Source organism: Idiotropiscis lumnitzeri, chromosome 11, assembly GCF_059441095.1.
Source record: "Idiotropiscis lumnitzeri isolate Australia: NSW breed Sydney's pygmy pipehorse chromosome 11, RoL_Ilum_1.0, whole genome shotgun sequence".
NCBI classification, from domain to species: domain Eukaryota; kingdom Metazoa; phylum Chordata; class Actinopteri; order Syngnathiformes; family Syngnathidae; genus Idiotropiscis; species Idiotropiscis lumnitzeri.
Genome location: NC_142401.1, coordinates 18,390,301 through 18,405,198, shown reverse-complemented (window position 1 = coordinate 18,405,198; position 14,898 = coordinate 18,390,301). Strand labels below are relative to the sequence as shown.

At 40.2% G+C, this 14,898-nt stretch overlaps 1 protein-coding gene across 1 annotated transcript in view; it reads left to right on the top strand.

Moving 5' to 3' along the window:
- The window catches only part of LOC148327759 (acid-sensing ion channel 1), a 191,442-nt gene that overhangs the window by 9,606 nt on the left and 166,938 nt on the right, over nucleotides 1–14,898 (top strand). The window contains exon 2 of the mRNA XM_088308947.1: nucleotides 10,459–10,654. Within this exon, the coding sequence (XP_088165073.1) occupies nucleotides 10,459–10,654 (196 nt within the window). The remainder of the gene's footprint in view (nucleotides 1–10,458; nucleotides 10,655–14,898) is intronic.

The following is a 14,898-nucleotide window of genomic DNA, read 5'->3' as shown; positions in this document are numbered from 1 at the left end:
GATGGCAATCTGCCATCTAATGTTTGATCTGCAGGTCACTATATTTCACTGATATAGATAGATGAAGATAGCGCAGGTGGTCGCTCTGGCTCAGTTGCTCAAGGGATCCAAACGGTTGGTCGTTCAATTCCCGGCTTTGCCCATCAGTTATCTAAGTGTCCTTGGGCAAGACAGTGAACTCGAATTATCCTCCAGGTCTCCACAGTAAATGAGAAACTATCGTTAATTGCCTTACCTGGTAAGCAAAGAAAACTTTTAGTTAATATTAAATATATATTTGTAATTAATAAATTTTCTGACAAAAAATTGGATAATTTCCCGCGGCACCCGTGATGAGAAAGTAAAATTTGGAAGAGCAGGCACAGCAATTGTCTCAGTTTATTTGGTTTTGGCTTCTCGTGGAAGGCCAAAAAGTCACAACCACGCAATATCGTTACCGGATGAGATAAAACCTAGCCTTGCTTCCTCGTTTTGTTTCGGTCAGTCTTGGTACTACTGCATTTTACCCCTACAGACCAGAATGTTGCGTAAAACTGGAAAAGACAAAACAAATCTAAGGTGAAATTAAATTATAAAAAACAAATGATATATTCAATACTAAAACGTAGTAGTAGTGTTTTGGCTCTATAGGCGAGGACACAACACACAAAGTGGTTTTCCCTTGCCACCTTATGCACATTTCATTTGCCTACGGCGGACCAGCTGTTTGGGGAAACTCCCCAAATTCCAGATGGCCAACATGCCACTGCCGATTCTAATACCGATCTCATGTATTAGCTGCACATTTTTCAGTTGGAGCTGCTCACTAATGATTATTTTAATAAGCAACTAATCTGTCAATTATTTTCAATTAATTCATAAATCAGATAAAAAAAAACACATTATATCCAAATTTCCAGTATATAAAAACAGGTCCCTATTTATAATTGCCAGCGGAGACATTACACTTAACTGGTTTGTCTATAACATGTCAAAAAAATGGGGAAAAATGTTGATCCCTGTTTAAAAACAAATGTTTGCAAATGACTTCTTTGAATTAAACACAAAGACAATCAGTATGCTTTATGGAGGACTACACATATTTAGATTTTTTTTCTTTTTATCGAAATAAAAGGCATTAATCAAAATACGCCTGTCATATACTTTTCCACGGAAATCGGCCGATCAGTGGCCGATTTTTTTGGAGCAAAACTATGGCGAATCATTGCCCAGCTTTTCACAGGAAAACCCATCGAGTTAGGAAAGGAAAGTATAGTACAGATTGGTGTCAGGGATTTTAGGGGTTTATTGAAGCGAGAGACAAGCTTTGAATGTTGGGGATGAGCTGGCAAGTTTATTCATGGAAGTTACAGCGTGTCATCCCCGCATGTACAAGTCAACTTCCTGTGAATAAAAAAAAGGCCAACCCATTTTTTTTAATGGGAATGTAAGATGAGTTTGTCTGAAGTGTTATCAAATTGTTTTGGGACCATAGTTGTTGTTATATTTCACGGATTAATCTACAAATATAGGTAATTATAATTTTTGGAGGCGTGTCAATTACTCCTGGTTCTATTTCTTCCCCGCTGACTGCCAGAGGCAGTGCGGAAAGTACTGAATGTTCCCTTTGTGCTTACGCCGTTTGAGTTTGCTTACCAAAAATGGCACCTGTGACCTCTGGATGACTTGGGACGGACTTAAAGTCCAGTGTCAGAAGTGGTTTGTTTCCTTTCGTCTGGCGTGGGAATGAGGATTCTGAGTGTCAAAACACTGGCGGTCATTCAGGATTTATCGAAGCGTAGTTCGACTTGTACCTTGGGTTCATCACAATTGCGTGGGATTACTTTATACGATCCAGGACATGATTACTTCCTTGAATTTCACAAACAAATCCCTCCTCTGGTTTCTATTTGATGGAGCGGCGAACTGCCCTACTTTGACTGTAATTCAAGAAAGCCATAAAAGCCTTTCACTTATCTCTTTCGAATCTATGTTTCCTCCAAGTTAAGCTGCTGCATGCAAAAGTGCAAATCCAGAGCAAGAAGAGAAAACACAACCACTGGTCTCTTGTCAATGCTGCAATTTGCTACTTGAGATGGTGGGAGGGGCAATTAGCATGTGCCTCATAAGCTGCACGATGAACAAGTCTTTATCTGCGTGTAATTAGAGCTGTTTGCTAAGCTACAGAGCAGTCCCACTGATTAACGCTGTCATCCCCCTTAGTGTTGCACGACCATTACTTGCTTTTCATCGCAGCCCACAGGGAGATGTCCGCTGACTGGGTGTGTGTGTGTGTGTGCGCACATGCATTACTCTGTGTGGCTTCCTGACCAGCTCACTGAGGTGGGAAGAAAAAAACCCTGCAAGAGATAAGGGCTTGTATTGGATCTGGAGATTCCAAGCACATTTCTCTCAAGGTTTTAAATTAAACCTTGACAAGTCTGCATGCTTGCTGATATGAGACATACTTGTGGGTGAAACACTTGGCCATTCCAGCAACTTTTTTTTAACAGATTAATGCAATCAAATACGGTAAGAACTGCAGATATGGATTGCTATTGATGTTATTGCGATAATTTGGCAATCTGGTTTTGAAAAACTGGTCAACTCCAGTTTGTGAAGAACTAGGAACCAATAGCGAAAAACTGCAAGCCATTTGTGTCCATTCTTTACCGTTAAAATAAAATTGCTTACAGATGTTTTGATTTAGAGGAAAAACAAATCACTGGTGGTGGGCGTGTACAATGGGTTTGCTCGAAATGGCGAGTTTGCTAGTCAAATAGTGTGTGGCAATTAACGGGATCATGTCATGTCATTATCCACTCCGCTTATCCTGTACAGCAGGGGTGCTCACACTTTTTCAGCATGCAAGCTACTTATAAAATGACCAAGGCAAAATGATCTACCTGCTTCGGTGGCAGCTTTCACTTTTGAAGTAAGTTGTGTGAAAAATGACTGTTGTCCTGACAACTGGCTTTTTAATTCCTTCACCTTTCTCTTCCTTAGCTCGCTTTTCGGCGGAAAGTCAGTATCATATTTTCCATGACCAGTCCGAAAATCCCGCTCCGCATTTCCCTTCTTTGGTATTGCGATGGTAGACTGGCAGACGAGGCAAACGTACTTCGAAAATGTCACCGTGAAAAACAACTCCTCCCATTCCATATGAAAGTGATACGTTTTTGTCTTCTTACTTGGTCCAGCACCCTCACTCATGTTTATACCCCCTTGAGTTCAAGAGAATAAAACGAGGGCTTAAAATTGGAGGGAACCAACTTGCTAGCTTGTAAGTTGTGCTGCACTTAGCTCCGTTGTTTGCGCATGCGTCAATCAAATGACGGATACTGATAGGCTGACGTCTATTTTTTAATGTCATGCGATCTACCCATACTACCTTGGTGATCGACTTGTAGATCGCGATCGACGTAATGAGCACCCCTGCTGTACAGGGTCGCTGGAGGGTGCTGCAGTCTATCACAGCTGACTACGGGCGAAAGGCGCACCACACCCTGAACTGGTCGCCATCCCAGTCACAGGGCCGACATAGACACCGTCACCGAGTGGGAAACGATCCCACGCTGCCAGCACACAAGTCAGGCGGATGTACCACTACACCATCAGTGACTCTGGATCATATGTACATTAAATCGTAGCATATTGCAGCAGCTGCTCTGAGACAATCATGATTAGCTGTAAGCTGGAATTCTTCAAGGTATTTTCTGATTAAAAATCGACATTTAAGACGACAATACATTAATTTTCTTTTTATTATACGTTACAGCTTGTGCCAGCGTTGCTGACACGTTTTTAAACGATGGTGCAACTTATTTTGAAGGCGTTGCTGTGGCTTTAACATTTTTAGTTGTAAATGTTTAGTGCATTTTAAAACAGAACCGAAAAATACATGCTATTCATTGTTGCACTATAAATACTGTGAAACAATCTATAAATGCAAAAAGAAACACATTTGATGACCCAGACCAGGGGTGGGCAACCTTTTGATTGGCGGGCCACAATGGGTTCTAAAATTTGACAGAGGGCCGGTCCAGGAGCAGATGGATGGAGTGTTTTGGCAACCTCACCTCATCGGAGAAAAAAAGTACATTTAATTTTAAATAAAAGTGAACAAAAGCATGACAACAATATATATGTCTTTGAAAAACCACAGTATTTAGAAAATAAAACATTAACAAGGTTCATTAATTTAATTTTTTTCAAGTTCGGCAGGCCAGATTAAAACGTTTAACGGGCCCATGTGGCCCCCGGGCCGTGGTTTTCCCACGCTTGATCTCGAGTCTAGGTTGTAGTAGACTCTACTACAACTCAAGCTAAACTTAGCTCCGTCTTTATAGAAAAAGGTGTTAGTCTCTCTGTTGAGATGCTTCACTTCAGCATATTTCCTTGACATCAATAGAGTTTTACTTTCCCACTAGAAAGGGCTCTGCTGCCATAGTTTGGCATTTAGGCGGTTTAAATAGAAAAGGAAACTCAATAAGGGAAGTTGTTCTCCAAATAGCAGGTGTTGGTGAATATGTGAGGAGCAAACTGGGATTACTGTAAACTGTTGGCAATCACTGTTGGCACCCCCTGTTTTTCGTACAGCTGTGAGCATACATACAAATTTTAAATTGTGGCAGTTCCTACACCTTTTGAGCAAAAAATGGTGGGAACTTAAACCCTTCTTGTTCTGAGAGCACTCAGTGAGATCATCAATTGTGAGTCACCACCCCAAAACTAGAGATCAGCGTTAGTACTAAGACTGACCTATGTGAGTCAACATGTTGCACCTTTACAAAATAGAACAGAATACAAATAAAACAGCTGTTCATCTGCAAACTTTTGGTCAAAGACTGAAGATTAAAATGACTGTCGTAGGATGAAAATCAATGTGGTCTCTTATTTTGGGTACGTGCGTTCCCTTCACGCTTTGCAGTGCAGAACATAATGAGTCAATTGCTCAGTTTTCTATTTCGATGAAGCCGCAAAGTCAATGATGATCATAATTGACAAAAGGTCACTGTGGAATAATTATAGGTAATGGTGGTGTTTGCTGCCAAAATGTGGCATCATGAACGTTGAGGAGGTGAGTGTTGAGCTGCCGTTTGATCATTTTGGTAGTCGTACCCTATGGTTTTTCTGCAGTATTGTTGCTCATGCTTGGTGCCGTTATCTTTTCTCGTCTTCAAATGTGATGGGAAAATGGCTATTTAAAGGTTAGAATTTGTTTAATAGACCTTTTTATAGCACTTTTTACTTTTGGACAGAATTTGAGCAATTTCTCTGGTTAAATCCCATCATTAAATTCTGATGATTTTTATTTTATTTTTTGTCACTATCAAACATCTAATAACCATTCATGTTACCAGTCACCCGGGACACTTTACAAGCAATCTGATTTTGTAAAACAATTAGCGCTAATTGGATAAATACAACACCTTCATAAAAATTTCATTCTTACATACAGGATTAATGCGGGTATGATTGAAGCACCTTGCAGCGACATACATGTTTAATATGAGGTCATGAATATGCAGAATTTTATGATCTCCCTGAAAATCGTTTCCTCCCACGAGGTGGCCAAGTGATGCAGATCCGCTTTCATTCGTCTCGATCCCCAGAAAGAAATTAAAGTGCTTGTGCCCCTTAATCCAATTGAGTGTCTCCCACTTCTCTCTCTAGCCACAGTTTCTTCAGGGAACAGATGAAGGGCAATATTAAAAATTCCAGCCATATTATTGAGGCCGTGTGTACTTTAAGTCTCCCGGCTGGTGGGTTTTTGAATGTGGCGGCTTAAGTGCTCTCCTGGCAGCTCTGTGTTGCTTATAAAGCAGTAGCTCAGGATGCAATTCATTTAACTAAAGGATAACACCGTAAAGGGGGCCGTGTCGTATTTCCCAAGTAACTCTAATGATGTTTCACCACCTCGGAGGGGGCGAAAGTTGCCAGACTTGCTGGGCGCTATGTGCGGAGGTTAAGTAATTTGCTTGTTTTGCCTTGACCTGCCATTTCCAAGTAGGGCTGCGCAATTATTGGAAATTCAATTACGATTACATTTATTACACTCAACATTTATAGATTTGGCATAATAGTAAAATCAACATTTACAGTATACATTGTTATACACCCATCCATCCATTATCTGTCCCGCTTCTCCTCACAAGGGGGTCTGGGGGGGTGCTGGAGCCTACCCCAGTGGTCTTTGGGCAGTAGGCGGGGTCCACCCTGAAGTGGTTGCCAGCCGCATCACAGGGCGCACATAGACGAGCAACCATCCACGCTCACACCTGCAATGCATGTTTTTGGAATGTGGGAGGAGTACCCGGAAGAAACCCACGCAGGCACGGGGGAAACCTCCAAACTCCACATTGCAATTTGTCACAGAGATAAAAAATACATGCCTGTGAGTGACCACTGTACAAAGAATAAAAGCCAACTTAACTTTTCTGTCTTTCCAAACCTGGGATTTCCTTCGCCGATGAGGGGTGTCATGGGATGTCATTCATATTTGGGAACTATGGACCTCTGGTAACCAGGAGTGGAGTTTTGGCATGCAACTTTGTGGTGTTATTTTAGACTCTAAGACTCCCTTTAATCATAACCCATGAAGCGAATACCATAGAAATTCAATTGCATTTTCACTTGTGAAGGCATCACATTCTCACCAAGCTGCTGAATTACACTGGTATAGTACACCCAGTTTGCACTTTGCAAGTCAAGTTAAAGAAGGCAATGAATGTTACGATGAGCCTGTCGTAGGTTGAAACAAATCTTTAATTTTTTATTTTTTGCAAAAAATAACAATTTTGAACATTTACCATTGCGATGACGAGAAGTGACTATTTTTTCCTCTTTTTAAAAAAATCCACACTCATCAATCCCAAGTGCCAAGTTACAGTTGATGAACACTGACCAAACATGACCTTGTGGAATTAAAAGGAGCTCCATTATGATTTACTACCAATTACTATTGAAGGGTGCGCCCATACTGATGACAAATAACTCGAGCTGTTGCCATCCTCACCGTCATTTCCCCTTTTATTATGAGTGGAGCAACACTGCTGTCCCTTTCCGTCATAATTGCTCCGTCTTTCTGATGATGTCATGTTGGCAACTGTAAACCGAGGTGGATGATGATACTCAAAAATAAATCCCGTTAACCCCCCTGATTTTGCGCTCTCAGAGACAGCAAAAACAAAAAAAATGCCTGAGTCAGTTTCACCTTGGGCATGTTTAATTCCCCAAACATTGCAGAAACTGAAACAAATCCCAATAAACATTGTTAGCGTCTCATTATCTCCTTTGCAAACTCTGTCAGTATTAAGTGAATTACTTCTAGCTGATCATTGTTCAAGGAGAATAATTCATTGTTTTTTTTTTTCCAATTAAAAAAAAACTTGTGCAAATATTTGAACTCATGTTCATGTTGTTTACACTTATGCCAAGCAGACAAATCTTTTTATTTTATATATTTATCTTTTTATTTTTTTTACTGTTATTTATATGTAAAATGTATTTGTTTGTAGACAATTAGTAGTGTAAAAGGCGTGCTCACTCACTCATCAAGTGTGGTACAGTATTTGTTTGATGAATCCCCCAGCTATGTGCTCAAATGATCTTAATGTTATCAGAAATTAATGATATTCATTTATGAAAAACAAAATAATTAAGAAACAGTTGGTCCTTGAGGGCTTCCTGATGCCAGGTTGATGACCCCTGTTTGAGTGAACATGAACTATTGCCTTCATGATTAAAAATGCATTTATTGTGTTTCCGGGCACTTGTTTTATTCCACACTCTTGGCTTTCCTCTCACAAGTAGGCTAAACTTAACTCCTCCTGATAAACAAACATTAGAGTTTCTCAGTCGAGCTGTATCACTTAACCATGCTTACTTGACAGAAATTACGACTTTCCAATTAGCCAGAAAAGAAAATACGCTGGTCGTGCGCTTGTTGATGACTCTCTGTAACTCCCACTTTGCTAAACTTCCTCTCTGAAATTATTATTTTTTTGTCTTAGTTGCAGCGTATCATTTTATCATACTTCATTGACACCAATCTGAACTACTTTCCTATTTAGACATGACTTTGGCTGCGTCTTGTCATGTCTTTATTACAGAAAGAGCACAAAAAACTCACTTCTGGAAATTTTATAGATAAGACAGCACATCACAAATAGGCAGGGGTTAACACTCCACTTTTTTTTTTTTTGCTTAATGAACTCTTCATAATATTTCCAATCCAGTTTCATGTATGCATTGCAGTTACAGACCAGTTTATTGCAAATAACTGTCCGTGTCATCCACCTAGTGGGTCCGACTGGTCACAAATGATTCTCCTAATTACATTTTAGTCCTGCTTCATCTTAACACGCTTCATTGTCCTGGCTGGTCGCCTGGTGCGGGCGACGTTCACGCGCTGTCTGTCCTCTGAGCAGAGGTCCCGTCTTTTAATTGAGGTTAATTTGAATGACTGCAAGCAGGTGCAGGAGGTTGATAGTGGTCGTCAGAGACTGTACTTCACTTTTCACTTCACTCTCTTTTCTTTCTCACTCTGTCACGCTCTGTCATGTGTCAGAATGCAGGAATACGGAGAATGATGGTAAGCTTGCACCAATATATACCCTGGCTCCTTTCCAGACATATATGATAAGTGGGAGTACTTTTGTGTGTATTTGCAGCATTAGACAAGTTATCCTTCTATTGAACAGGCACTCCCGCTGCTGCAGTCAGTCGTCGCTATCAGGGACGACAATTAATTTGTCTGCGTGAAGCGAGAAAGAGAGTTTAAGTAATGAACTGTTTCCTTCCACTCGAGGTGGACCACTTTCAGATTTACGGACAACCCTGTTAAAGACGACTAACACGTGGCACGTTCAAGGTTTATCTCTCTTCTCCTGGAAGATGGAAATGTTCCGTTTCCTGCTTCACGACCCATCAGATAATCTGCTGCTGTACCAAAAGGGCATGTCTTCTTCTCGAGGCGATAATGCACCTTGTGTGTGTGATAGAAATGCAATTACTGGTTGGCTGTTAAAGCAATGGCGCCCAAGGCTGCACATAACCAAGCTGGCTATGATGCAAAGACTGTATATCCAAATATGACAAAAATGTCCTGGCCATGCTTCCATCTGCACTTATTATTGTCTGTGAATGCTTTGCCATGGAATACAATGAATTACTGACTTAAAATTGCGATGTAATCAATATTTTATTAACTTAAAGGGGACATATTATTAAAAGTTGACTTTGATTGCCTGTATGCAAATAGTTGGGTCTCTCTCTTAAAGTTGATTATGTGTTGTGTAATGACAGTTAAAATTGTTTTTATTTTAGCATGCACGTTTTTCAAATGGAAACTCTAAATTAAAAGATTGTGGTAATCCAGTATAATTAAAATTAAACAAAAATTTGTCTCACAATTGCTGTCACCTGGACGCCAAGATGTAAGTTATTCACATAGCCTCACAAGTGACAGCGTACAATCGTGTGTGAAGATGAAGATGATGACTCACAGTTCTAATGTACTGTCGCTGTGAGCTGACATTCAGGGGCAAAAATAACAACAACCAGATAAAATGCATATTTTAATCGGCTGTTGTTTTGAGAATACATTTTTCATTGTTAATTGTAATTGTCATTTCTTAGTCAGGTATGTCTGCCTCTGGTGTTCTACTGGGTTCTATTTTGGGGCCCTTTCCGTTTTCACTGCATTTGCTGCAGGCGGCACGGTTGTCGAGTGGTTAGCACTGACAGCACAGAGTTACAGGGTTCGATTCCGGCTCTGGCCTTCCTGTGTGGAGTTTGCATGTTCTGCATGCGTGGGTTTCCTCCGGGCACTCCAGTTTCCACCCACATTACAAAAACATCCATGGCAGGTTGATTGAAATCTCTCAATTGCCCCTGCAGCTGGTTCAGCTTGAATTTCACAAATACAAGGGGGTCTCAAATAGATATTGATATTTCATTTCAGTCATTTTCAGAGTTTTCAGAGTTAATGCAAAATAAATATAGCTTTCTATGTCGCAGTCAGACGATTCCATAAATGTAAACTGCATAGTTTTTATACATTTAAGTAAAAAGAAAAACAACATGCAGTGTTGTCCTCACGTCAGATGTCAGAACGGTTTTGTGGCTGGTGCTTTTCTTTTTTTTTTTTGTCAGTGGTAGACGGTCCAAATGGATCTTGGAGTATTTCAGATTACTGACCCCTGCCTGGACTGTACAAAGTTTAAACAGTGTAAAAAAAAAAATGCTTTTACTGCACTGAGAACATTTTCTCTCTCTCTCGCTCACTCTTAAGCTGTCGCTTACCCTCTTAACAAAAAAAGTTTGGACAGTCTTACGCTGCATACAGAATGTAATTAACCCAATGAATAAGGATCACAAATGAATTATTAATGTGAGCATATCATTACTGCTCTTAAGGTTTGCTAAATGAATGTTAATGTTGAGCTGAGGATTTGAATGATCATCCTGTGTTAGGTATGAGATCCGGGACCCGCACCTGGTGGAGGAACACGTCCTGCAGGTCCTCAAGGAGAGGGCCGACTTCGACAACTACAAGCCACGGCCCTTCAACATGCGTGAGTTCTACGATCGGACGGGGCACGACATCAAGGACATGCTGCTGTCCTGCTACTACCGCGGCATGGAATGCAGCGCCGAATACTTCAAAGTGGTGAGTCAGCCCTGTCGATCGTTACTTGGCCTCCCAGGGTTGAGGCCTGCGAGGGCGTCTTGTGAGTGTGTGTATAACGCCAGGTCAGCGTTAAGACAACCTTTTGGAACATATGGCATTTGGTAAACAGTCATTGCAGTGCTGGAAGCAAATGGCGAGTCCGTAGAGGTTGTTCTGGTTCCACCGAGCATGGCAATTGTTGCCAACGTAGGGTGCGTAGATGCACACCTAATGCACACTTGCTGCCTTTTTGTGTGATACTCGGCTGTGTTTAAAAGGTTACGCAATCCTATCTTGAAAGGTTGAATGTGATGTTGAACATGGCCTCTGTGTCGTTGTGTTTACTTGTATGCTTGGTTGACATTTCCACTGTGCAGAATATTTAACCTCAGGATTGGAATGTGATGTTATTTATTTTCCACAACCAAAATTGTGAAGATTGTCTACTGCATTTTTTTTCTGACCAAGCAGTTTGTAAGCAAAAGAACTCAACTAGCATCAAGTTTCCCCCCCTTAGAAATCTTAATAAAGATATTATTACTTAGTACTGCTAATGAACAATTTTAGCTTAAAAAACCCCCACTATATCCGTAGGTGTAGGTAGTAAAAAGGCATTAGGTTGAAGACGATGGTATTATTTTTTTTTTAGGGCTAACTGTTTACTTCATTTAAGAAATCTGTCAAATGTTCGCATTCTGTTTTCCGAAATTAAGTAACATACTCCTCAATTCACAACCTTTTCCTTTATTTTTTTAAAAGCCCATCTCGTGACGTGTAGAAACAATTCAGGGTTTCCCAAGAGTCACAACACGCTTCCTTTTTTTCTATTTTGTTTTATCATTTGGCAGCACTTTGCAAGCATATAATTCTCTTGCCAACATCACGCCAAGTGATATTGATGCGATGAATTAAAAAAATTGACTGCCAACTCAAGTTTCTTGAGCATCACAATCTTTTCAAATTGATAATGTTTTCAATTTTGCAAGGCTGCTCCAATGTCAATTGGTGAGCCACTGATGAATGATATAATTTCTAAAACTGCAAAGCCAAAGCGGTCCAATGATGACAGCCTTACGTCTGTTCAATAATTCCTCAAATAAATTAGAAAAAAAAATATTAAAAAAAAAACTTGTTTAGTGACCTTTTAGGACACCTTGTTTTTTCTTTCTTGGTAGACTGTTTAGCAAAATAGGAAGTAGAAGATAACGGAAAATATGCTTCCAAATAGAATTGTGCGGCAAAGAAAAAAATACCCAGCATATTTCCAACATCGGGATGATTGGCTTCCATCTAACTAGCTGCAATTTGTGCCCAAGCAGGTAGTGTTTTCCATCAGAGAGTGCGTTCCCTCCCCCAAAAGCTGCTTACGGCTGCTGGAAATGCAGTTAATAGAGTAATTGTGGGGACTGGCTGGTCGATTTTTTGTGTGTGCGTGCGTGCACGTGTGAGCACAGCAGCTCACAGTCGTAATGCACAGCAGCAGACCTGCACACTCAGCTGCAATTTGTTTGTGTTTGCGTGTATCACTGACCCCATTTAGAGGTGAGCAAAGCGCAGGTAATTCAAAGAAGCATTTTTTCTTTCCTCAGACCTCCTACACATTCAGATGAGCTTTTGGGTTCCTGGTAATTGTACTTGGCATCTTTACTCCTCTAGCAGTCATTTTATTTCAGCCAGTTGCCACTACTGTGCATTTAATCCTGTCTAAACCCGCTGCTGGCTAGAATGATTCCAATCCCAATTACTTCACACATTAACAGATAAGCCGATCTGGGACTGTCATCTCTTTTGTCAATAGGCAGTCAACAAGTTGTATCCCGATTGCATGAAAAGCAAATGAAAATCTCAAAACTGTTTAAAATTGTTACAGGAACATTTGGATAGTGAAAGCAATTAACACGTGCTCATTGTATCAAAAATGTGTGAATAACAAGTGAAGTACCACAAAGCATGTCCTGTCAGTGTAGTCAAGTGGTTCTAATGCCTGTATCTGTGTCGTGCAGCTGCGTGCCAGCTGTTTCAAGAGGTCTAAATGCTGACAATGTTTGTTTTTGTCATTTCTACCAAAACATCATAACTACACTGAAATCACTGAGGTCCAGCTCGACGGTGTCCGAGCCTGTGTGGAATGGAGAGTTTGCAGTTTTTAAAAATGCAAGCAAGATTTGAATGTAGCCTCGATTGACACTTCATCAGTCACGCTTTCAGTCTGATTGATTGTTCTTCTTCAGGTGGGGTGGTTTCTTAAAAATCTAATTAGAGGAATAAGATTGGACCAGTTGGGGCCACAGAGGGCATTTCTTTTCATATTTTCTCAATTAGATTTTTAGTAATGTACTACTGTCAGGCTATATTGACAAGTTTGATAAATGTGATAAAAATTGACTTTTTTTCCAACTTAGTTTTAATATTTTTCACACTGTATTACCATCATTTTATGTGTATCATTACCACAATTCTGTGTCCACTTAAAAGCTTTGAGATCTCTGACTGACACCTATATTAGACACATTTTCACTCTGTTACCTTGTTCGCGTGTTGTCAGAGTCATCCTGTCCATAGCCCCGAATCATGAGGCAAAGCTGAACTGACTGCAGTTGTATTTGGATTGTTCAACTGGGAAACGTAACACACATCTCAGTCCAGTGACTTCTACTACATCGGTGAAAGAGACGACTGAACGGAATGTCATATTGCTCACTTATTCAACTGGGACCTAATTCCATCCCATTTCAAGAGCAAACAATTTTCTGTGGGACTTGTAGATGTGCGCACCTGCTCCACACACTCTTCACTTTCAGTGTCCACAATGTCATACACGTTGGCAGTAACAAGGTGCATTTTTCGCCCAAAACATCAGTCCAATATAAACGCATGCTAATCGGTCCTATAAAAAAAATAAAGTTGGACATTTTGATGAATTTATAAAAACTGCTCCAGACAAAAACCCTTCCAGACGCCCGAACAGGGTGTAAAAAAAGTGCACATATCCGGACAAAAGAGGAAGTTTGGTCACTCTAGTTTAGTGTGTACACTGTTTCTTGCGCAGAGTCAGCTGGGATAGGCCAGATCATTTGGGAGCAAAAACACAACCCTACAATTAAAAAAAAAAAAAAAGTAAAGTCAGATCATTCTTTTACATGCTGTAAGTGACGTAGTAGGGGCAAAGAAAATGCTTATCCCACTTTCCGTATACCGCCTTCTGTATTACATTTTCTTTTTATGGGACCATTTGTGCTTTTGTAAGTGGTACCTGGCCTGCCCTGTTACAGAGCAGGATAAATCAGCTGAGCAGAAAGAATTAAATGTGTAAAAATAATTCAGAGTGCAACACAAGAGGATACAAAGGAAGTTGAGCGTTACAATGAACCGCCGCCCTCAGTATCCCGGAGCGTGGCGGCAGTAAAACTGTGATTAACACTGCTGGAAGCGTTGGCTTGTTTATGCTCAAGCGTGACTTCAACCACTCCCGTGTATTTTGTGTGTGCTTCAAGGAGTAGACGCTTCTATAAGATCATGATGAGACTCTGGACAAAGAGCTAACAGCAGTCTTTACACATTGCGAACAAAAATTCTTAGTTTTGTAAATGATGGCCTGGCAAGATGCTTCATAAATAAAATAACATCATAGCAATGTGATACGGTCTATGCTGCCTTTATGAATGCTCCAACTCACTGACCACCAATATGTATGCATCTCAGCCTTCTCCCTGTTCAAAATTTAATCTATTCATCTATTTTGCTGTGGAACCTATTTTCAGCAGTTCACTGAAAAACTTGCCAATTTGCATCATTTTGTGTTTTTTTTTTATAACACACACAAAAAGGTCACAAAGTGGCGCCAAAGCCGTGGCAAAAAGGAAAGTAGTAATCTTGAAGAAGTAAAGTGATGAATCCAATTCCATTCTATTTCTATGCCGGGGATATAACCAGAATATTCAAAGTCAGAACCTGTCGTAGTCTTTCACTAACCTATACTAATGCAGTTGTTGAGTAAGAAACGTTCTTCAAAGCCATAAATATAAAACGATAATCAATGGAAATCAGTATGTATGGTGACTAAAATGTTTTGGAATTTTTAATGTGAAATTAAATGACTAAAAGCCATTTAATGTATCCTGATCTGCATTTTCAGAATACAGTGAACCCTCGTTCACAGATTTTTTTTAGTGCATTTTTATTCCGCTTTATTTTAAAAAGTGCATTGTGTTCTGCATTCTGATTGGCTAAGAGACTGACCTATG